The 24735-nt window shown below is 47.1% G+C and overlaps 1 protein-coding gene and 1 long non-coding RNA gene across 11 annotated transcripts in view; one reads left to right on the forward strand and one right to left on the reverse strand.

Moving 5' to 3' along the window:
- The window catches only part of LOC149122307 (uncharacterized), a 45070-nt gene extending 40063 nt beyond the window's left edge, over nt 1–5007 (forward strand). Inside the window, exons 2-4 of one of the 5 annotated variants that reach the window (XR_016220089.1) lie at nt 417–587; nt 1424–1479; nt 2472–5007. This is a non-coding gene — a long non-coding RNA (uncharacterized LOC149122307). Of the gene's footprint in view, nt 1–416; nt 588–1423; nt 1760–2471 lie in introns of those variants that run through there. The other 4 variants (XR_016220091.1, XR_016220090.1, XR_016220087.1 and 1 more) reach the window with 4 other exon arrangements.
- The window catches only part of CTNND2 (catenin delta 2), a 993743-nt gene that overhangs the window by 10968 nt on the left and 958040 nt on the right, over nt 1–24735 (reverse strand). For all 6 annotated transcript variants that reach the window (XM_089312616.1, XM_051853868.3, XM_051853869.3 and 3 more), the window contains 2 exons: nt 6288–6414; nt 1327–1458 (listed from right to left, as the gene is read on the reverse strand). In XM_089312616.1, coding sequence (XP_089168742.1) covers nt 1327–1458; nt 6288–6414 — 259 coding nt within the window. The remainder of the gene's footprint in view (nt 1–1326; nt 1459–6287; nt 6415–24735) is intronic.

Consider the following 24735-nt stretch of genomic DNA (forward strand, 5'->3'; position numbering starts at 1 on the left):
GAATCTGGTGTCAGAGAATCCAGTTTGTACTGATTAACCTGAAATACTAAGTGTCTGCACTCTAAGGAATTAACACTGAGTTTCATAACATGCTTTGTTCATGTTCATCCATGACTAGGGCAATGCTTACGGGGACAGTGACAGATTAGCAAGCTACGGCCATGCAAAGAGCTAAATTCTCACTCGAGACCTCTCACGAGCAAGGGAGAGAGAGTTCCTGTAGGTGTAGACATGGAGGCAGAATGCTGACCTGGGGGTGAGGATCCAAAACCTCTGCTTTATGCAGCTGTGCAGATTTAACATGGAAAACCGTGTCACCGGGGCAGATATGTTTACTGTTAGAAAACCTGCATCTTAGCCATCTGGGTTTGGAAGGCATTTTATTCATCCAATTCGTCTCTTGTGCTTCCCTGCAGGTCTACAAATACTGAAGCTTGGAATTGTGCTGCAGGCTTCAAGGCTCCTCTGATGAGAGGGCCTCACTGCCTGTGCAGGATGGAGCCCTTTGCACCCCAGCTCTTATTCTAGCAAAGCCCTATTCCTTAGGGCATGTTCTGTGGAGGAAGCTCTGTCTGTGTGGCTCAGAAGTAAATACATGGGTCCCCTGTTACAGGTCCTCCCTGTCGGCTCTGCTTTTAAAGCATAGCCCTCCTGGTGGGACGGAGAAGATACTTGGAGAGCCTGGGGAAGGCTATGCATGCCTCAAGAACTTTACAGAGTAGGCAGTGTGTGGAGGCCACGCCTCATGGGATAGCAAGAGGCAGCTGACCAAGGACACCAACCCTGGCTGTCACAGCGTCCCAGCTGATGAGAAAGCAAAGGCCGTGGGAATGGCTGAGATATAAGGAGTAAACGGCCTAAAAATGGACTCCCTCCCTGGGAAGTAGTGGCCTTCAGGGCCAATGAAGCTTGCTGGGAGTTGATCATGGCTAGAGGAGAAAATGTCTCCATAAGAATTCTGTGCGGTTTCTGCTCCTCCTTCTGTTCCTAATGGGACAGCCTGGCGATACTGACCCGCCATCTTGGCAGCTTAAAACCAGGGGTAACAGTAGCAAAGGAGAATTCCCCAGTGACTTCTTTCTAACTTGAGCTGGACAAGCAAGAAGAACACCTGCAACAGATGTGTGTGGAAGACGTTCTTTCCTAGCTCTCTTCCACCCTAAGCTGCTCAGTTTGTACACCTCTAGCTTAATCTGCTCATCTCCAGTTTCTGGGAATTGGACCTATCAGGACTGGCAGTGACCCACCTGCTGTCCAGTCCTGCTGAGCTGCAAGTGTGGATGTTCCAGCCCCCTGCCCTGTCCAAGTGCACACAGCTGGGCTTACCTGTCATGGCATCCTTCCTGGAAGTGTGTTCACCTTTAGTTCCGTGGTAAGTGGCGTTGCTGCCGGTGGACTCATAGTCTGTTTTCCTTTCTTTGAGGCTGATCATTTCCCGAGGTGAAGCTGGGGCACTTGCTGCACAAGGAAAGGAGAAAGGTGATTTTCTGTGTCTCGCTGCCCGGCCTGCATAGCTTCTCGCATAAATGGTTAAGGTTGTTCACACACAGGCTTGACACGTGTTCAGATGCAGGGCTGGGGTGTATTGCTGTTCTCATAGTTCATAGTCATATCCTTGCCCCTTTTCCTCTCCCCCTGACAACAGGTGATTTATCATCAAGGGGACACTGATTTGGAGGCAATTAAAACCCATGTCCTTCCTTAGATAGGTCCTGCTGGGAACCTGATCTGCCCAAGCTGTGTGGTGCAGGTTTTTTTTTTTTTTTCCAAGATCTATTTATTTACTTGAAAGGCAGAGTCAGGGAGAGAGAAGGAGGTCTTCCATCTGCTGGTTCACTCCCCAGATGCCACAACTGCTAGAGCTGCACCGATCCGAAGCCAGGAGCTTCCTCCAGGTCTCCCATGCAGGGGCCGAAGGATATGGGCCATCTTCCCCTGCTCTCTCAGCCCATAGCAGAGAGCTGGAGTGGAAGAGCAGTCATATGGGATGCTGGCCCTTCAGGTGGCAGCTTTAACCACTATGCCATAGCACCAGCCTCGTGGTACAGTTTTAGAATAAGGCTGGCCTTGGTTCTCATTCTTATTTTTTCTTTTCTTTCCTGTTTTCCTTCTTTTGTAAACTTAAAGTAAAACCCCCTTTAACACTGAGTCAGAGGGAATTGGGTTAAGCCACTGGTGGTGCTGATATCCTGCTAGTTCAAGTTCAGGCTGCTCCACTTCAGATCCAGCTTCCTGCCAATGTGTCTCAGAAGGCAGGAAATGATGGCCCAAGTACTTGGGCTCCTGCCACCCACGGGAGATGATGATTGAGTTCGTGGCTGTAGTCTGGCCCAGCCCTGACCATTGCAGCCATTTGGGGAGTGAACCAGTGGATGGAAGATCTGTCACTCTGCCTTTCAAATACATAAAATCTTAAAAAATATATATTCGGGCAGATTTATAACAAAGCCTGCAATGATCTTCTTTATCAGTAGCTGTGGTGGGGGCAGAGCATGAGGACAGCCCGGCTCTCCCACTAAGGACCCTCACTCGGCTCTTGGCTCCGCCCCGGGGGAATCACTCTCTCACTTGCTGCCTGCCAGACCGGGGTTGAGTCCTGCCCTCCCTCTGCATCCACACTTCTGGACTGATAGGTAATAACTTTTAGGAGGATTCTCTGAGAAATTCCACAAGTCTTTCACAAGTTGATACTGGAAAGGGCTGAAAAGCGGAAGCTGGAGGCAAGGAGAAGCAAACAAAGAAAGGAGGGAGGTGGGGCAGATGGTGGCAGTGCAGCGGCTCTGCGTGCACAGAGGGTAGGGTTCTGGGCATGAGGCAGGTCTTTGTGCACCCACCACCACGCCGCCGTCCTCAGTTGCCTCAGCTTAGCGTGAGCTCAGCCAGTGCCCTTCTGTCCCCAAGCTGCCTCCCGGGCACTGTTTCACTTCAGTCTTGCTGAATCCAAAGACTGACTTAAATTTCAGGATTCCAATCTAGTCTTGGCCTTCATCATCACCATGGTTACTAGGAACCCCTGGGGAACACTGGTGTTGAGGATAAAGCCCTCTTTCCTTTGTCAGTACCCATAACCCTCTGCACTGCAGCAAGCCTCAGTTTACCTTTCAGCTCAGGGCTCGCAACCCTGCAGGGTCCCTCAGATCCTGGGCCTGTTTGTTCCCTGCATTGTCTCAGTTGCTTGGTGTGATTTCTCCAACTCCACTGTGGGAGACGGAGACAGAAACCCACTTCCCCTGCACTCAATTGGATCAGGAAGCAAAAGTGCTCAAGGCTCAGCTCCTGGAACCATCAGAGGCCTCCAATCCGGCTGCTCATTAGAATAAATTACCCAGAATCCTTTAAAAAATCACTGACACTTAAGCTCCTCCCCTCCCCCAGTACCAGCCAGACAGGCAGCTCTGGTGTCACTCCAGTGGGCAGATGGAGCAGAAAACCATAGCAGCCGCAGCACCCTCCCTGCTCCTAGACAAACCACGCGGCACCCCTGCTGTACCTCCTGCCATGCTGGGAGCCTGTGCTGGCTGTGGGGGCAGGAAGGGACTGTCTCTGATTTCCAATGGGGGAGAAGTAGGGGTTGGGGTGGCCACTGTGTCTTAGAGTTGGGGTTCTGGGGAACTTCTGTGTGAACAGAGCCTGTGAGAGAGCAGCTGGCATGTGGCTCACCGCCTCCTCTTCCCTTGCCTGCCTGTCCCCCTGCCCTGCCCCCGGAGAGTCCCTTTGTCTGCCCTTGCTCCTTGCACACTGAGGCTGGCCTTTTAGGAATCACCAGCAGGCAATCACTGAGAGGTATTTTGGAGCCTCTTGACCGAAGCTTTTACAATTAGAGTCTAATACTGCACAGATGTGTGCATTTATTAAACCACATGAAGTGTGTAATTATCTCCCGAGACCTCTCACACAGCGGTGCTCTGAGGCGCCAGCAGTTGGGATTAAGCTCTGGGCAAAAATCAAATTAAACAACCAGGTATTTATTGGGCGTCTTGGTGCGCCTGGCCCAGGAAGCAGGAAGGGAGGGCATCGGCTGAGCGGCTGGGTGTCCCCAGCTCTGCCTGCCCCTGGAGGGGAGGGCGCTCCTCTGTCCCTGTGCCTTCCTTTGACGGACACCTTGCTGTCATCTTGCCAACATCCACTGGTTCTAAGTCTCAGTGCTTGGAGCTCACAAAGAGGCAGCCTCCTGAGGCTTCCCGGATTCCAGGCTCTTGGTCTTTCTAAGCCTGTGAAGATGATGGAATCGAGAAGCACCAGAGGGTGCTGCATGCCTCTGAGATGGCTGGGAAGCAGTGGGCTCCTCGTTGGTGAAGTAGCACCTTGACAATAGGGACTCCATAATTTTGGAGCATCTGAGACTATCTTGAGAAAGCACACCCCCTCCCCCGCCCCCACCATGAGACTCCAGTCTGAAACTATGATCTAAAACACTTGGATAATAGCAGTCCATTACGTCACACTTGGCAAAGCATAAACACCCCCTAGCATAATGAAGCTTGGAAGCAGATAGGCTGCACCTGGGTTAATGATAACAATGTAATTTGTCTATGTCCTACATATGATCCAGCCAATACCTGGATTGATGTCAAGATTATAATTGAAATTGTTAAGACTGTAACTGGTATTGTTAAGACTATTTAGGTTAGCTTGACCCCAGGAACCAGGTATTCCCCTCCCACTTTTGTGGTTTCTGCCTTTATAAACCCTGTTGCTTTGGGCTTTGGGGTCGAGAGTTCTTTAGGGCATGAGCCCACTCTCCACCGCTGGCAATAAAGGACCATCAAATGTTATGTGTGTGGTGCTCCTGTGTTTGCACTCGCTCAGGTACAACATTCTCACCAAGGGTCAGTCTAAATGTTCCAAGGAACAGCAACATCCTAAAAATACAGGCTTTCTGAGGGGCCTGGGAGAGGGTAACTCATTGGAGTCTGGTGGTCCTTGTTCATTTCTGATTTTCCTCCTCATCCTCACGTGGAAGTCTGGTGAAGTTTAGGACACTGGTTCTCAGGGACAGAGGCCAGGGCCGTGGACAGTGTCCTCTAGCAGGTTCTGAGGAACAGGATTCCCTGGGTATGGGGATGTGGGAGAAACAGGCAGATACAAAGCCTGTACATCCATTGCATGCAAGGGCAAGTTATTATTTATCCACCCTTCATTCTCAGAAAGTAACAGTTTCATGGACGGGCATTGTGGCACAGAGGGCTAAGCCACCAGTGGGGACCCTCCTTCCCATATGAGCGCCTGGGATCAAGTCCCACCTCTGCTTTCAATTCAGATTCCTGCTAATGTGCCTGGGACGGCAGCAAATGGTGGCTCAAGTTCTTGAGTCCCCCACACCCATGTGGGAGACCTGGATGGAGTTCCTGGCTTCAGCCTGCCCTAGCCCTGGAGAGTGAACCAGCAGATGGAAGGTATCTACTGCTCTGCCTTTCAAAATAAAAAATCTTTAAAAAGTTTTAAACTTAGAGTAAAATAACAATAAAACCCATGCCACTTAAATCCCTATTTTGCCTGTCATCTTTTCTTCTGATTCTTGGCATTACTTAATGTAACTGGAAAAGGGTACAAAGAACTTGTGCAAATAAAAGAAACTTAAACAACAGGAATGTGACCAAAAGTTGAAAAACATAAATGGAATGTCTTACAAGTTACAGTTGGCCATAATAAGAATTTATCAACTTGGATGCCCATCACTGATGACTGGATAAAGAAACTGTGATACATATATATATGATAGAATACTAATTAGCTGTAAAAAAATGAAATCCTGTCTTCTGAAACGAAATGGCTGCAACTGGAAACCATTACCCTTAGTGAAATAAGCCAGTCCCAGGAAGACAAATACCCCATGTTTTCCTGACCTTGCGGTAACAGAGTACAAAAAACATGAAATATGAGCAAAATATTATCTGATATATGACAGCACAAAACTAATGATATGGAACCTGCCATGACAAATGTCACTCATATCATACTAAACAGAAAAGTAGCACATTCTATCTCCCAGTATCCTAGTTACAATAAATATGCAAATCTCAAACTAATAAGTTGAAAACACAAACTCACATTTTCCTTATACTTCTTGCTCATGGATTGCAGGTCGGTGCTATATGTCTCATGCACATGATACAACTTTGCTATGAACCTGTGCATACTTGATATAAGGTTATCACTATCATAAAAAGAAAACATTTTCATATTTCTAGCTAAAGGGTGGATCGAGGCGGCTCTCCTCAGCATGGAGTCAGCTGAGGAGCTGGGACTGAGTGCGAGTGAGGCCTGGCTGGCCTGGGGCCTCTTACCTGAGCGGTTGTTGGGAGACACGCGCACGGGGGAGATGGAGGGTGTGCGGGAGGAGGAGTAGGGCCTCTGCCGATCCCTCTCAATGGTTGAAGACGAGGCTACAAAGTGATACTGTGACCATCCATCCTGCAAAAGACAGTGCGCTTCTATTAAATGGGGAAGAATGAATTCCTTCACCTCCTGACATGTAGAAGCTCTGAGCATTTGAATTTTTTTTTTTTATTTTTTTATTTTTATTTTTTTTTTTTTTGACAGGCAGAGTGGACAGTGAGAGAGAGAGACAGAGAGAAAGGTCTTCCTTTGCCGTTGGTTCACCCTCCAATGGCCGCCGCGGCCAGCGCGCTGCGGCCGGCGCACCGCGCTGATCGATGGCAGGAGCCAGGAGCCAGGTGCTTTTCCTGGTCTCCCATGGGGTGCAGGGCCCAAGCACCTGGGCCATCCTCCACTGCACTCCCTGGCCACAGCAGAGAGCTGGCCTGGAAGAGGGGCAACCGGGACAGAATCCGGTGCCCCGACCGGGACTAGAACCCGGTGTGCCGGCGCCGCAAGGCGGAGGATTAGCCTAGTGAGCCGCGGCGCCGGCCTGAGCATTTGAATTTGCAAAACATTTCTCCAGTATGTCGGGAGATGGCAGAGTGCTGAGCAATCCCATCCAGGTTAACAGAGACAAATGTGCATTGAGATGCACCTCCCACCCCCAGAACGCCTTTGGGAGAGCCCGCTCTGCGTGCCTGCTCCCCTCCCCAAAGCTGAACAAATGGTCTCTTGGTGAACTTGCTTTAGCCAGAAGCTTTTATTTCAGTGGCAACATGATGCTCAGGATGCAAGTGTCCCTGAAACTGTCTGTCCTTTGCCCACCTGGCTGCAGTTCCGTCCACCTCCTTCCCTACCTGCCTGACAGCTTCCCAGAGGTTTGCCTCTTTCCTTCCCGGGACTAATCAGTCCACAATCAGAAGTCCAAAGACACCCACTCTCTCTTCCCACCTAGCTCCCTGCATTGTCTCTAGCCTCCTGCTGCTAAGTTCCACACCTAGACTGCTGCCTTCTTCGGTTCACTCTAAGAGTTTTATTTTCATCTTAGAACATATTCAAACTTCATCCCACCAAGCCTTCTCTGCCCCTTGGATATCTACTTAATATATGGAAAGTGTATACTGTAGGCTTTCATTATAAAATGCATAATGGACCATTTTGTGAATTTAGAAAGCATAAAGGACAACTAGAAATAGCGGAGAAGTCCACTCCCCCACCCCCAGAGGACTCCAGCTAACCTGTTGTAGCAGCTTTTCTTCTTGAATTCAGTTCTATGCTACATAGAAGCATCTGTTCACAACTCTTTTTTTCCCCCTTAGAATATTTAACCTTTTAAGGGATTCAATACTCCACAAAAAACCATTGCAACTGCACGTAGATGAAAGTTAATACAGAAAAACAGTGACCCCTTGCAGTACTTATGCTTCTTTGTTTTGTTAACTCATTATTCCTGCTCTACTTCACTGCAGGATAAAGCCAAGAACAGAAGCATCTGATTGTGGCATATGCCCCAGCACTCATTGGGTACTTATTACAGCTGCACTGGGACATGTTGGGTTGAGACACAGAAGAGAAGCACCATGTGAGGGCAAGCGATACAATTTTGGAGTTCAGAAAATGTGTATTATTCAGGGGCCAGTGCCATGGCGCAGTAGGTTAATCCTACGCCCATGGCACCGGCATCCCATATGGGCGCCAGTTCTAGTCCCAGCTGCTCCTCTTCCAATCCAGCTCTCTGCTATGGCCTGAGAAAGCAGTAGCAGATAGCCCAAATGCTTGGGCCCCTGCACCTATGTGGGAGACCCAGAAGAAGCTCCTGGCTTTGGATCAGTGTAGCTCCAGCCATCTGGGGAGTGAACCAAATGAAGGAAGACCTTTCTCTCTGTATCTCCCTCTCACTTTCTGTAACTCTACCTCTCAAATAAATAAATAAAATCTTAGAAAAAAAGAAAATGTGTATTATTCAGAGAAAAGAGGATAACTTTCAACTGAATGCAAACAAAGGGAAAATAGAAGAAAGGATGAGATAGCCATGGGGCAGTCTGATATTTAGAGGGTGCAAGGAGTAGGAGCTTCAAAGGAGACAAGGAACAGGTGAGCTGGGGAGGAGAAAAAGGTGGGTATGACATCAAGCAAGACCAGGATTGTGGCTGCAGTAAGAGGAGGAGGAGAGCTACAGAACAATGAGGACTAAGAATCTCTAGTCTTGGGAAACCGGAAGTCATGACTGGGATAGTGCTTTCTTGGGTCAGTTTGGTAAATGTCTAACTCCAGTGGGCTCCAAAGACAGTGAGGATTTGTGAAAGGGAGACAGTGAGGACAACCAACCTCTGGCACAATTTTATTATAAAGGGGGGGCAGAGAAATGGGGCTTGCAGAAAGAGAGGGGTCAAGCTAGGATTTCACGGATCACCTGGAAGAGAGTGCACCGATTTGTATGCGGATGGGAACATCTCAGCAACATAGAGGAGGGAAAAGCAGGTGACAGAGGAGAGAGGGGGAAGAGCTGCAGGACAAAACAGGTTGATAGGATTCAGTGAACAATGGGGTTAGCGGTCATGGCAACGGGGAAGGACAGGCCGGCCATCCAAGCATGAAGAAGGTGTGTTAACTGGAAGGTGAGGACACTCTCCTCTTTCTGATGTTTTCACAGGGACACTGAGAAGTGAGGTCATCTGCTGAGGGCGAGAAGGGCTGGAGTTTGGAGAGCAGATGAGGAGAGAGGGAGAAAGTAGTGTGGAATGGTTCTTAAGGTGAGTAGGAGGGTTTGGAAATGGACTAGAGCCAGGTGGTAGGGAGGCCAGGGTTGGGGGCTGCGTAGGCAAGATGCTGGGATGCTACCTGAGGTGTGTAAGTGTCATTGACTTAAAAATTAGATGACTCAGCATTACAGCTGTTTGCTTTGGAGAAGGCAGGCATGGGGTAAGGGGAGTTGGATGGGAGTGGTTGGGCAGGTGTCTTGGAGATAGACACGGGTGAGGGATTGTGATGGAAGCCCATAGACTGTAAGCTGAGTAGAGAGGAAAACGAGGAGTGAAAATTAGTGGCTAAAAGGGTTGTGGACTGTTGCATCTCATAGATGCCAGGGGTTTGAGGAAACAGAATGGAGAAGCTTCTCACACAAGCAATGAGGAGCAAGCAGGACTCTGACCTTGGCCCAGAAAACAAAACTGCCAAATTCACAGGTGGAAACAGGGACGCCCATGTCTAAATTGTCATTGGCACTGTGCTGTTCACTGGATATTGCACCCTCCACCTCTGGTAGTCTGGTTTGCAAGGTGTGTCTTCTTCCAGAAACAGGGGTCAGAAGCCACAAGGGTGTAACTTTGAACTGTTGCCTCTTAAATCTCATCTCCTGAATCGCATGAATGAGGACTTGGTATTTAACCCCTTTCAAGAAGATGCACCAAAAAGCTTTTCTTAGAATTCTTCCTAGGATCCAATCCTGAACATGCTGGTGTGTGACAGAAATGTGGTCTTGCAGCTCCCATATCCAGAGGATCAGCAGCCACCTGGGGACCATGAGGGAGGAGTGTGGTGAGAGGCACAGAGAGTGCACTTACAGGGAGACACCTCTGTGTGTGGGCCCAGACACTCTGATGGGGGTGGGGACTCCTGGGACCTTGAGAACAGTGTCCTGAGCCACAGCTGGGGAGCCCCAGAAGGAACGTGGACTCTCCATCTTCCCTGCTCCTTCACTGATACAGACCGAACACCATAGTGGGAAAACTACGCTGCGTTCATCAGTGCCTGGGAGGGACTGCCCCATTTCAGTTCTGATGCTCCATGCTTCCAAATATGAAAGAAACCCGAACAGCACGGATGCTAGAAACCCGGGGACCGCTGGCCTCAGCTACACATAACTACAAACACAGCGATGCCGAATCATTAGTTACCTGGAGGACAAATTTCATGGCTGTCCACATCTTTTATTGTATGAAATATTTGCTCATTCGATTGAAGAAAATGTTGTGCTTTCTACATAAGAAGGGAAATGAAGATATATTTTCTCTGGGAAAGTAATTGCTAAGCCAACATTTCTTCTACCCTACCAGTCATGTATATATTTGTTATCTAGGCAGCTAGCAATCAATCTATTATTCATTTACTTCCCACTGTCACTCAGAAAAGCTTGAGAGTGGTTTGCATAAATTCATTCAACTCAGGCGCATGTTTTTTCAATCATTGCCTCCTTGATCACTATTTTTCTTGTTAAAATTTTAACTCACTGTAGCCTACAGGCTGTGTGTGTGTGAGAATTATATTTAGCAAATAAGCAAACAAAAAAAGCTCATGGGAAATGAAACTTAAAAGATAACTTAAGAAACTTAAAAGATAAATTTTGGTGCAAATATTTTTTTGAAATTTGTGTACACAGGAGGTCTTCAAGAAAGTAACAGAAAATGCATATTATGAAAAATCCATGGAAAATACACACTATGAAAACCCTATGGATTTCAAAATTGTTTTGCATTAAAATGAACTTTTAATTCCATTTTACATGCTTTTTTTTTTTTTTTTTTTGTAGTACCCTTGTATTGGATGCTTAACCACAGTTCCCCTTGGCACCATCTATGGCTTGTAGGGGTTAGATAAGAAAACTCAGGGAAGGAAACTGTAGACTGAAGAATGGCCACAGTGGAGAGGGAGGGTGGTTAATCCTTAATATCAGCGATAAGGAGCCCTCTTCTTGTCTGTGGCTCACCTCCAGGAGAACGACCCAGAAGTTGTGCCCTTCAGCTCGAGACCCAGCTAAGCTGTCAAAAAATGTGATATGATATCTGTGCCTCAAATTGCTTTTTATTTTTAACACATTAAACTTAAAACTGGAAGTTGTTAAATTGTTCCAAGTATAAGGAGATAGAAATCCAAAAGAGAAGAGGAGTTCAAAGTCATTGAACTTTAAATTGCCACCAGGAATAATCTGATTTTCTTTATCTCACCCTTTTACTGTCCTTCTACCAGTGTCAGCTTCTGTGTTAAAATTTCCAATGTATTTCTTTATGAAATTTATTATTCCCCCAAGCTATGCTCTTCTGCATTGGCGTCTGCAATGATTCAGAGTGCTCAAGGATCAAGGTAACACTCATCCTACCAGCATCACAACTGTTCGCTTTCCAAGGTAAGTCTAGGTCATGCTCACTCTATTTAGCCCATATATAGAACTTGAGTGTGTTGAGGTCCTTTGACTTTTTAACCATCTCCATTTTATTTTTTTGAACAAGTAATCATTTCCAAGAAGAATACATTATTGGAGAGATTTCCACTAACAGAGTTTGGCTGAAGAGGCTAGGGTGGCTTCCAGGCTCGTCTGCAAGTGGTTAGGAACACACACACTCTCACCCATCGCTTCTTATTCTGAAAACTGCACCACATCCAATTCTTACAGGCGTCTGCCAGGTTTGTGTGCAAATTATGAGCTAGTGCTGTTTGTCAAAGCCCCAGACTGCTTTCAGAGTTACTTTTCCCCACGTGACCTGCAACCCTGGGGTCTCATTAGATGGAAAGGCTGAATCAGAGAGTTCCCAGGAATCAGCTCTTCTCCCTCTATGGTACCCATTAGCATTCTAATCACTGGCAAGCTCGGTCTCAAATTCTTTTCCCTAACTCAAGGGAATAGTATTTACCTGCTTGGGGAGTTTCGAAAATAGTAATGCCTGGACCCCAGTCCCTGGAGTTCAATTTAAATAGTTCTGATAGGGTGTGGGCTTTATTTTAAGAGGGTGATCAACAAGTTCATGGAAGAGGTAGGCGTTTGAGAAGCTACTGGGACTTTTGTATCCCACATTGGAGTGGCTGGGTTCAATATCACCTCCGGCCCCCGACTCCAGCTTCCTGCTAATGCAGACCCTTGAAGGCAGCAGTGATGGCCCAGGTAGTTGAGTTCTTGCCACTCATGCGAGAGGCCTGGATGGAGTTTCCAGCACCAGGTTTCAGCTGGGCCCAGTGGCCATGGTGAGCAACGAGGCTTTTGGGGAGTGAGCTAGATGAAGGGAGTGTGCTCTCTGTGTCTCTCAAAAACAAACAAACAAGAAACAAACAATACACAAACAAAGCTCATGGGAAATGAAATGAAAAGAGAAGCTCATTTTGTCATGAAAAATAGAAATCTATGCTTACATGAGTTTTCAAAAATTTATGGAAAAAATGCAATATTATGAAAAAACTATGCATGAATTTCAAATTTTTGGCACCAAAATAAACATTTTAATTACCCTTTCCACAAACTTTTCAAAGTACCCTAGAACTCTCAAAAGCTCCCCATCTCCCTCCCAGTTGATGCTGATAATCAGCTACAGTTGCAAACCATTAGCCTGGAGTTTCTTTGCCTCTGCATAGATGCTCAAGACTAATTGGGAGCACACAGATTTTTAAAATGCTAAATCCTAGGAGGTCCTCAGTCCCTTATTTCACTTGGGAATGTCTGGTCAGGCACTCAGGGTTGATTTCTGCAAGAGCTAAACTAGTTCACAACCTTAGGGCTTAGAAATGCCACACATGGAGTCCCAGCCACAGACTACCCAACACTCGCTGAGTGTGTGATTCAGCCGCACACGCCTGCACCTGGCAGCTCGGGGACCTAGCACCACACCTTCCCTTGTTCCACCTGTCAAATCCCACCTATCCTACTTGGGTTTGTGTCAGCTAAACAGGAAGCAGGAAATACATGTTTCTCAAATCACTGCTGCTAAATGAATTAGGCCTCTGAGGTTTGGAGGGCTTTTTACTAATGCAACTACAGTTTTCTTCCCTTGCTATTAGCAAAATGCCTTCACACCTCTCTATAGACTGTTGCAATCCTGTCTGTCTACTGAGCTATGAGACAGGGAAGGTACCCTGTTTATTTCTGAAGCCCTGGTACTGGGCATAGTACGTGCAATACAGAGGTGCCTAATAAATGCCACTTGGATTTAATGACTGAAGATGAAATGCAATTTGGTGAGTTTCACAAAGCTAGATTCTATGGCTCTTCTACTCTACCATTCTAGAACAAACGGCCACAATCAGAACCTTATGATGACTTTTAGAGCAACCTCATTGTAATTACCTTCCGCTGTCACTCTTTTAGACACACAGGCAATTGGGCTGAAGTTGGTGTTAGTTTAGGTAAAATAATACCCAATGGCCTCCATATTTTACATGGTCATTTCTTTTAGTGTCCCTATTCCAAGACAGGATGCATCAGCTTGCCTCCTCGTTACCCAGTCTTGAAAGTTTTTTTGAAACACTGTTATATTTGCCACAGCTGGTCCCGGATTTGTGCAGACTCCATCCATGTCTCTCAGAATGGGGCTAGTCCCCCGCTTCTCTGTTGCTTCTTGTGCATGGAGCTCAGAAAACACAAGTGCCTGTCCATAAGCAAACATGCTGGGTTTTCTCCAAACATTAATGCTTAAGAGAACTGGGGGAAAAGAGTAAGATGGGAGACTGTATCACAATTCTCATTAGATAAGCTCCAATTGTCTTTAGGACTGGGTACAGCCACCCACTCTGCCTGCCTAACTGTGCTCACAAGCCGGAAGGGGCTGGATTCTCAACAGGTCACCTTGTGGGAACATGACTGCAGAGAGAAGTGCTGACAGTCATCTCCAGACAGGGAGCAGTGCATGTCACTGAGGGGGTGGAGAGAAGTTAGATGGGATGGAATGAGATTGCCCACAGGCTCCACCTCCCCCTGACCACTAGAAAAAATCCCGTCTTGTAGGCTGTGCTGTTGAGTGTACCTCCTGTCCCTCTATTAAATAAGGGACAGGAGAAGGAGGAGAAGCGCTGTGGGTGAGGACCTGGCTGAATCCCCATAACAAAGAGCTTAGAAAGGCGGCGAGACAGAAGAGCACACAGCTCAAGGGCTGCTACAATGGTGGTCTGGAAGATGGTGGTGAATGGGGGGAGAGAATATGGGTTAAACACCGAATCCTCATTAACGTGCCTCAGGGGTTGAGATGGCAGAGGGAATGGGATTCGGGGTTACTTGTCTGCTGGCCTCTGCTTCTGGAGGAAGGCACGCGGTAGAGATCACACTGGGCTGGAGGGCGATACCGCTGGTGCTAACACACAGCTGGGGTGAGAAGTTGCATGCCACCACTTGCCATTCCTTGCCAAAGTGCGTTTTGGCAGTTCTGCCGCCTAACCTTGGAAAACAGACTCAACAAATCCTTGCTTACTGACCACACATTGGCCCCAGGAAGCCTGCAAGGTACTGAAGAGACAGCTATTAATCCATTAGACCCATTTGACCTGGGTGGTATGAACAGTCCATTTTACCTTAGCTTTCTGGGGCAGATCTGCCCAATCCTATGTTCTTTCTTCTTACTATTCCTTCCCAGAAATGTCTTCTTCAAAATTCATCAGTAGCCTTCTTTTTAGTAGGCTGTTTCCAGAGACAACGACCTCCTTTTACCTGAGGGTGTTTTTCGCCAATCATATCCTGATTTCTAACAAGTAAGAAATCCACACCTCACCCCCTATTTCCACCCTCTTACCTAAAGTCCGCCTTACTGGGCCAAGGCATTGTATGTTCACTGGGCCGTATATAAATTCTGACAAGAACGTGGCCACTTGGGAACACTGCCCAAGACTCCTTGAAAGGCACTGAGTGTGCCACCCAGGTGTAGGTCCCTTGTCGCTCCCCCTCTTCGTGGAGGAATGACACTAAACCTTGCCTAGGCTTCATATCCGAGTCACGGCACCATTATGTCGCTCCCCCTCTTCGTGGAGGAGCAACACAGGACCCTGCGCTGTTCTTTCGTCTGCTCGGCCCTCCCCGGGTTTGCTGCTGGTTCTTCCCGGGTTGGCTGCTGGTCCTTCCCGGGTTGGCTGCTGGTCCTTCCACCTCCGTGGAAGGGCGGTTCCCCCTGCCACATTCCCCACTTCCGCGGGGGAGCGGCACACCGCCGGCCGGCTCTCTCGGGGGCTGCACAGGTGTTCCCTCAGATGTTTCTGGTGCATGCCGTCTCTCTCCTCCTTTATAGTCCTCCTCCGCCAATCCCAACTCTGCTACCCACACGCCGAGTACGCTGCTCTCCTCCAATCAGGAGCAGGTCCTGCAGCTTGTCAAGTTGGTGAGAGGCAGCTGTGTAGAAGCTGTTTTCTCCTCTCCCAGCGCCATATTGTGGGAGAGCAGATGCATAGAATAAGTCTTAATTCCAGTAACTCAGTCCAGTCCGGGTTGCTCCCCACAGTCCCTCATATGCTGTCCTGAATGAACCATCTACTAATGGTTTACAGATTCTATTTGTTTCCTTTGATATTAAGATAGGAGATACTGGGGCTGGCGCTGTGGCTCACTTGGTTAATCCTCCACCTGTGGCGCCGGCATCCCATGTGGGTGCCAGGTTCTAGTCCTGGCTGCCCTCTTCCAGTCCAGCTCTCTGCTGTGGCCCAGGAGGGCAGTGGAGGATGGCCCAAGTGCTTGGGCACCTGCACCTTCGTGGGAGACCAGGAAGAAGCACCTGGCTCCTGGCTTCAGATCAGCTTAGCGCACTGGCCATAGTGGCCATTTGGGGAGTGAACCGATGGAAGGAAAACCTTTCTCTCTGTCTCTCTCTCACACTGTCACTCTGTCAAAAAAAGGCCGGGGGGGGGGGATACCTCTGACTCTGATAGGAGCTTAGGTAGATAATCAACCTTGAAAATGAGCAATGGTTGCTGATTTCCCCTGGGGGTATTAACTGGAACCCAATATGGAGCCTGGGGCACTGATGGCTGGTATACAGTCATTGGTCTTTCCCCCTTGTACTTTTGGAACTTCCTGAGTCTGGTAAGATTTATTTGGCCTCAGAACAAAGATTTTTCAGTGGGCATGCAGAGACCATTTGGTGCTGAAGTAACACATACAAGGTTGGTTTTTTTTTTTTTTTTTTGGTTTAGCTGTCCTTGAAGGCTCCACAGCCCATAAAGCTTGTCAATTCTAATTTTCTTTGAGTGACTTGAAATACGAAGAAAAGTGTGGTGAAAATCCTCTGGGCTTCTAGCAACCCAAGCCTGTCCACTCATCAACCAGAACACTTGGAGCACATCACACACATTCACAAACAAGACCTCTTCATCAGGGACCTACTTTCAAATGCAAGTGGAGACGGGAGTAGCTGCCATTCTCTGCAACCAGCAAAGAAATTAAAACTCACAGATCCCAAAAAACTGGATTGTTCAAAACTTTTCCATCATTTTAAAGTGGAATTAACCTATTAACATAATCACTTGCAGCAGAGAAAGATTCCAAATGAGGGGTAGTTATAGCCCCACGATGCTTATTCCAATAAAAGGCATTAAACAGCAAATGTGGAAGCAGCAAACTGATGGATGGTCTGTGTGGCTGAGCACCAAGCCAGGTTTTGCTGTTAACGAAACCTTCAGCTCATCCTGGCTGTGATGAAACAATCTGCCATCTAGTTTTAAGAGAAACTGTTAAAAGATGCTTTTAAGCCAATTCCATCAGCAATTCCAAAAGCCATTAGAGTTGAACATTTAAGCTAAATTTTAAGGGCCAAAAGGGAGCCTCTGCAGTGTAGTGCAGAAATGAGAACCACCCGACATCCCAGTTGCTTTCAGTAGTTTGTTTCAGCTCTGCTGCTTCTAATGAAATGTAATTAAGTTGATTTGGATCCTTCAAGATACAGTAAATGGAAAGGATAAGAATATTCAGCAGTGTTGGCTTTCAAAAGTAAACACTGTGTAAATCCATCTTAGAAATTCAGTTTATTGCCATTGGCCTAATTCTAAAAAAACCCAGATTTGGAAAGGTGAAGAGAAAGGTATATAATTTAGAGAAAGTATGTCTTTGTGAACTTCCAAAAGCTAAATCATAACAATGGAATGCCAAAAAAAAGCTTGAGAAATAAAATTAGAGCAGATCAATCAAACCTTTCATTTCCTTAGCTTCACTTTTGAGGGCTTCACTCAAAGATCCTGTCCAATTGTACTGCAAAGTGAAATTTAGGATGAAAGTGAACAAAGTCCAGTCATTGGGTCCAAACGTCCACACTTCTAATACTTACACTGACATTTGAAGAGTCATTTTATATAAAATGCTGCACAACATGGAAATGGAAGAAGTCATTGAAAACGCCTCCTGCCCAGCCTCAACTCTCCAGCCACAGTGGTGGGTCTATGCACCATGCTGGACACAGGGGTGAGAACAGAGCAGGGGGCAGGCTGGGCACCTGAGCAGCGGTGGAGGAGAGATGGGCCTGTATCAATGACCACATCCACAGCTGTGGCTGCTAAGAGCCATGGAGGGGAAGTTCACGTTACTATGAGGGATTGTGTTCATCTCAGAGACTTGGAGAGTCCAGGAAAGGACTGGAAAACCCAGACAGAAAGAGCCACCAGGGAAGGCATTCCTGATTGAAGAGTGAACCTGTGCTCAGGGACTACAAGGGCCTGAGGCCGGTACAGGTTTCTGCCTGCAGAGAAACAGCAAGGAGGAACAGGGCCAGAGGGGCTGAAGAAAAGACCGAGGAGAGAGGGAGATGCACTTAGCGAGAGGTGGGGAGCAATTTATCCCAAGAGATACCAGACACTGTTCAAGATCTTGTTTCAATCAGGACAGAAGCTTAGCTGTGAGAGAGGGATGTTAGGGCCCAAAATGCTTAGGCAGAAGGCAGCCAAGGTTGGTTGAGAGGACTCTCTTCTTTCCTCCCATCCTTTTATGAAAGAAGCACAGAACCGGCATTTGGTATGGTGGCTAAGATGCGTCCATCCTGCATCAGAGTGCCTGTTTCAAGTCCCACCTCTGCTTCCAATCCAGCCGATTGCTAGGAAGGCAGCAGGAGATGACTGAAGTATTTGGGTCCCTGCCACCCACATGGATGGAGTTCCTGGCTACTGGCTGATTAAAGCTCTCATGGCCATTTGGGAGAGTGAACCAGTGGATGGAAGATCTCTATGTGTCTTTCAAATAAACTGAAAATAAATGGATGAAAATAGAAAAGAAAGAAGCTCAAACAGAAGGTGAACCATCCATGAACAAAGAGCAGAGGGATGGGGGAAGAAGCCGGAGAGAGGAGCATGGGCGTAGCAAGGTTCTCAGAGAAACCACTTCAGAAACAGGGAAAGAATATGTATTTCTATTTTAGAACAGAATTCAATAAAAAGAAGCATAAAGTAAAGCAATCAAGAAACACTGTTGAAACGAATCCACTATGTGACTGGGCAAAGTTAACCATTTGGATGTACTCATTTCTGTATTTCAGAAGCCAGCAGACAGCTGAGGATGAATTTAACTAGGAGCGGGCACTTGCTAGTACGATTGGGAAGGATAGTTGTAAGAGGAACTGCATGGTATTGTCTTACTCAAAGAGATTGCAAGGAAATGGGGGGCTTATAGTATAGCCTGGCATAAAGCAAAACCTAGTTGAGTATATCTCAGTTTACTTGTCTGATGCTACACATTACATGGGTGGTGAATCCATCTGTTGGTTGCACGTAGCACTAGCAGGGAGCACAGCATGCATGGCTGTCTCCGAGGGATCTATTCATCAGATTTCATCCCAGAGAACTATGGGGAGTTACAACCGGCATCACAGCAGGGTGAGTAAGTTGCAACTGCAAGAAATATTCAAGGCAGTTGTACCAGCTTCCCCTGGCAGTTTCCAATGTCTGTTAGGCTGCTACAAAAACAGACTGGGAGCATGCAGGTCTTCTTTTCCCAGTGAATTGGCTGCCTTGCCTCAGACCAGGAGTCTGGAGTGGAAGCCAGTGGGTAAGTACCGTGGATGAATTTCCAACGACATGACAGTGCCATGGCAGCTCTCAAGAATGTGGTCTCTGTAAAAACTGGGCACAGGCACCCAAAAGGAGTATTGGTGTGGACACAGCATGAACATTGCAGGCAGAAGAGTCTCAGCTGCCACCTTGTTATTTTCACGTTACTGTAGCAATTCTGCTGCTTCAGTCAGGCCCCCAGGCAGTGAGATTCCTCAAGTGACCAAGAGCAGGAAGAAAAGGGCCCGCCCTGCATGGCTGTTTCTCTTAAGGACATCTTGGGTGTGGACACATCACGCTGTGCTATGCAGGCTAGTATGGCTTCCTGAGACCAACTTGACCCTGGAGGCATTATGTCAACAGTCTTGAGGGTCACACCCTGACCTTTACTTGAGAGTACGGGAGGCTGCACAATGACCTCCAAAGGTGTCACCATCCTCATCCCAGAACCTGGGAACGAGTATGCTGTCTTAAGTGGCAGAAGGAGTTTATGGTCACCATGGAGTGAAGGATCTTGAAAGCGGAGGCCATTCTGAATATCTGGGTGGGCCCATTCTCATCACCAGGGCTGTTCCGTACAACAGGGACCCAGGAGGTCCCAGAGAAATGAAGAAGGGAGGAAGCTGACAGAGACCTAAGGGGACCACTCTGGGGGCTCTGAAGATGGGGGAGGAGGCCACCAGCCAGGGAATGCAGGCAACCGATAGAACCAACCAATAGATGCTATGGAGGGCTCCTGGAGGGAATGCTGACCTGACTCAGCCCAGGGAAATCCATTTTGGACTCTAGAATTGTCAGTTAGGAATATATATTTATAATACATTTATATGTACTTTTAAAGATTTATTTTATTATTTGGAAGACAGTTACAGAGAGAGGTAGAGCTAGAGAGAGAGAGGTCTTCCATCTGCTGGTTCACTCCCCAAATGACTGGAACAGCCAAAGCTGAGCTGATCCAAAGCCAGGATCCAAGAGTTTCTTCTGGGTCTCCCATGTGGGAGCAGAGGCTCAAGGACTTGGGCCATCTTCCACTGCTTTCCCAGGTCATAGCAGAGAGCTGGATTGGAAGTGGAGTAGCCATGACTTGAACCAGCACCCATATGGGATGCCAGCGCTGCAGGCTGGGGCTTTAACCTGCTGTGCCACGGTGTCGGCATATACATATATATACCACTAAGTTAATAGTGATTTGTTGGCATAGTATCAGGGAGCTAATCAGATAATAAATTTCTAACTTTGTCTAAGCTATGTATATTTACAGATTTAGTAGATGCTATCTGCTAGAATTTGGGAAAACCTGTAGATGATGAAATATCTGGTTTCCTTACTGTTCCTGTTTTGACAAAGGTCCCCAGGCAGGGGAATAACAGATGCCTCGATGCCCCACATTCTTTTAGTAAAGTGTTTAATCATCCATTCTGTGTTGCAAAAGTGGTGGACAAAATAAGGTTCTGTAGTATCAGTATACGACCCTTCTCCAGACTGCATGAGACTGGGCTGAGTATTCACCCGATGGTAGGAGGGAACTGCTGCTGGGGGTGGCCAGTGGCTGGCCTTCCCATGCTCCCTCTCTTGAAGCCCTCAGCAGAATTTGGGGGTTGCAGGGACTGGTGACCTGAGGTAGATTCAGTGCCACTGAAGTTCACCGAGCCCACCCACTGCTTCCAAGGCCTGTACGTAATTGTGTGATCACACAGCTTCTTTTTAAACAGAACTTCCATAACTACATAGGGCATAGAGTCTGTATCCCCCTTGGCCTGTGTGCAGTGGAGTAGCAGAAGCCTGAGGCACATGGACTGTTCTGAGGAGCTGGCTGGAGGTGGCTAGGTCCAGACGAGGCATGCACAGTCGGAAAGGCTTCATTTGGGATGAGATGCCTCTGGGAAACCATAGCACTGCCCTTGTGGGCAGAGGAGTTACCACGTGGACATCTCCCATAGGCAGAAATGGATCAATGCTGGACTACAATTGCACAGGCCAGGTTCTGTTCGGGTCCCCTTTCTTCCCGTAGCTCAACTTGGTTGGCAATCATGAGAATGGGGTTAGGCACAGCTTACTAGCGGGAGAGGAGATGGAGCTGGGGAGAGAGAGGAACTGCCCAGGGTCACTCTCATACAAATAAGGTTCTCATAGCCACAAAATGATCAGTTCTACTGAAATCCACCAAAAGGAAGCGGTGAGTTTGAATTAATTGTCCAAGGTGAGCAATAAGAATGGTTGTAGACTTACATTGAGATTACTGAGTTTTCTAGTTCCTGATCCAATTCTTTGATTTTCCTCCCTGCCTTTTTCCTCTGGGGCATTTTTGTAGCTTTTGACATAAGACATTATGGGTGAAACCTTGTGAAAGGAGAATTTCAGAGGAGATGCTTGGTCTGCTATGTGGGATTCCCCTGACGTAGGAATCTCGCCCAGCAATGGCTATAACTTAGTCACTTCTTGTTTAGCAACTGCCATGAGCATCGATTTCCACTTTGGCACAATTGATTTTTGCTTCTGTTCCCATTTGTGCCTTTGTTTTTAGACAGATATCATATGATGAGTGTCTGAGCATTGTCTCACCGAGGTCAGGGGACCTCGTGAAGAAAGACCTTCTTTGTCAATACGAATATCAACTAGTAAATTCCCAGACTGATGGAGGAGACAGAACCATAGCTGAGTTTCACCTCAGCCTTTTCATTTTCTATCCTAACTTGACATCAAGTGATTTAGGAAAGAACTTGAGGAGTTACCACCATGAACTTGAGGACACTGACCCCGAAGGATGTTAGAATTTTCCCCAGCCCATGCCGCGGCTCAATAGGCTAATCCTCTGCCTGCGGCACCGGCACACTGGGTTCTGGTCCTGGTTGGGGTGCCGGATTCTGTCCTGGTTGCCCCTCTTCCAGGCCAGCTCTCTGCTGTAGCCCGGGAGTGCAGTAGAGGATGGCCCAAGTGCTTGGGCCCTGCACCCCATGGGAGACCAGGAGAAGCACCTGGCTCCTGCCTTCGGATCAGTGAGGTGCACCGGCCGCGATGGCCATTGGAGGGTGAACCAACAGCAAAGGAAGACCTTTCTCTCTATCTCTCTCTCTCACTGTCCACTTGCCAAAAAAAAAAAAAAAAAAAAAAAGAATTTTTCCCAAAGTCCTCCGTTCTTCACTCATCCCTTGGTGAAGAAATTTCTAACATGGTAGGAAGATTAATAAATTCCTGGTAAGCAACTGCCTTGATAAAATGACAGCTCTACATTTAGTTGCTTAATTTACTTCTACAGAGGATTTACTGCTTTTCCCTCACTATCTGAGATAGCCAGAAAGTCAAATCTATTAATTCTCAAGATGGCAACATATTCAAGGAAGTATTAATATCCCCTACCCTTCTTACTGCAAGCATTAAAGATCAAACACTTTTAATTTTGACATATGGTATTTTTCTTTGACAGTATTTCAAAATAGTTTTTCATTCTCATTAGAATCTAGTATTGTTTTTTCATTGGCCAGCAGGCACCGGTGAGGAAAAGATGTTTAGCCTGAGGCCATGGCTTCAGTTTAGGGACCAGGGTTATCTGCTCAGGTATCTATACTGCTCAGACTCCTACAAGCAACAAAAGACTTGACTAGGGCTGTGTTCCCTTCCTCACCCACAGTGGTTTGGACCCCCGAGGAAATCTGCAGGCAGTCCCTTACCTATCCATAATTACTTATTGATTTCTTGTTGTGTCAGTGTAATGGTGGCAAGAACCAATGCAACAAATACAACTGCAGGAAGAAAAGAGAGCCCCGTGCAAGATAGGCTGTGAAGGGCTCGACTCCACTACTTTCAAAGTTCATTATTCACCTGCTGAATGGTATGTGTGACCTGAATGTTGATCTCCCCCGTCAGCAAAAGGAAGGACATTGAAAGATTAGTTTTGTTTTTCTCTCATCAAGATGGTGATCGCAAATACAATATCTCTATTCCGAGAAATGTGAGCTTCCTCAGGTTCAGGCACCAAGCAGCTTGATGCTCTTGGAGACATAGGCTCTGCTGCAGGATGCTGGTGTTTTCCGTGGGGGTGGGTGCATAACCACTGGAAACACCAGACCTTGAGTGTTTGTTGGAAAGAATTAGTCTGATTGTCAACAAGACTTTGATTCTTGACATTTGATCTGTGTTTGATTTGATCCTCGAATTTATGAGCTAAGAATTTTAATTTATCACAGAGAGATTAAGTAGATATTATTCTCTCTGAAGCACTTTGAGTTTCTGAGAGCACAGCAAGGAACCTCAGTAACATAAGCTACACACCAGGAACTCATCTACCATTTGCTAATAGCGACCTCCCTTTCCCTTCCCACAGTGCCTTTATAGAAACTATTTTAAGGGTTGAGTGTTTTCCATGCAAGCAGCCCATGAAGAAGCAAAGCAACAGAAGAACAAAGGAGGCGCCCCTTCAATTCTGTTTCCCTTCCTTCAGCACCAGACAATCAGATGCATTTCCACTGTGGTCCCCTGAGGCTTCTGGCATCATCTCTTACTGCATCTCAGGACCAGAGCAGGGTTTGCTGTGCCTGAGATCCATGACTTCCCCGAGGCATCATGGAAGGTGGTGTGGAATGACTGCAGGTCGATGCTGTGACTATTGTTGGAACCCTCCCGAGAAGCCTGGTGCTCCCAAGATGATCTGGCAGGACTGAGTTAAATTTGAAGGAGACCCCAAGCCTGGCACGTGGATCAGGAGGTGCCAATGGACATGGGAGTATGATAAACATACTGTGCTGAGCGGTGTTCGCTGTGGGAATTTAGGAATGAGGCACACATAGACAGATGTCATGGGAGGTCAGGGAACCTCTAGACGGGCACCTCGACCTAGAGGCTGACCCCTCCCAAGTAGGAATGATTGACCAGCGAGGAAAAGATTCTAGTACATTGGTAGTGAAGCTCTTATAACAAGTTATTTTGTCCCAATAGAACAGCAAACATGATCTTGTTTGCATTTTTAATTAAAAACCCATATAATGCTACTTTAGTAAAATGGGAGGAAGATTTTTATCTGAAGGCTTCCAACAATGCACTAAGTCTTGTTCACATCTAAGTCCAGGTTAAAAGGAGGGGTCTGGGGGATTTTTTAGGGCACTGGGAATATTCTATATGATGCTATAATGGTGGATACAGGCCATTATACACCATCCAAACGCAAAGAATGTACAACATCAAGAGTGAACCCTGATGTAAATCACAGCCTGTGGGTGACGAGAATGTGTCCATGCAGGTTCACTGACTGTAAGGAATACAGCACTCTCGGGAGGAGGGTGTTACTAATGCAGGAGCCCATGCAAGTGTGGGGCAGGTGATGCGTGGGAAATCTCTGTACCTTCTGCTCAACTTGACTGTCAACCTAAAACTGCTCTAGAAAACAAGGACTGAAAACCAGAAGAAATCAGTAAGCTTTCTAAAAGAACAGTAACAGAAACATCCAAGCCCAAGTGACAAACAGGCTTACATCTTAAGTGACTGCTAGGTAAATATTACTTTGAAAGCAAAATGAGCCATGTGCAATTTAAAACCAAAGCCTGTTACTGCGTTTGTGTTCAGGAAGCCTCGCTAAATTGGCCATGGACCTAACGCCTCATGAAGACCCACAGAACAGCAATCCATCGCGGGTAGGGAGGAGACAAACTTCAATTTTCCCAGTCATTAGGCTGAGAGTTGCATCTAAAGCCTTCGCTGTTACTGGTATCTAAGGAC

Source organism: Oryctolagus cuniculus, chromosome 14, assembly GCF_051225735.1.
Source record: "Oryctolagus cuniculus isolate XC-2025 breed Fujian yellow rabbit chromosome 14, ASM5122573v1, whole genome shotgun sequence".
In the NCBI taxonomy this organism is placed as follows: Eukaryota; Metazoa; Chordata; class Mammalia; order Lagomorpha; family Leporidae; genus Oryctolagus; species Oryctolagus cuniculus.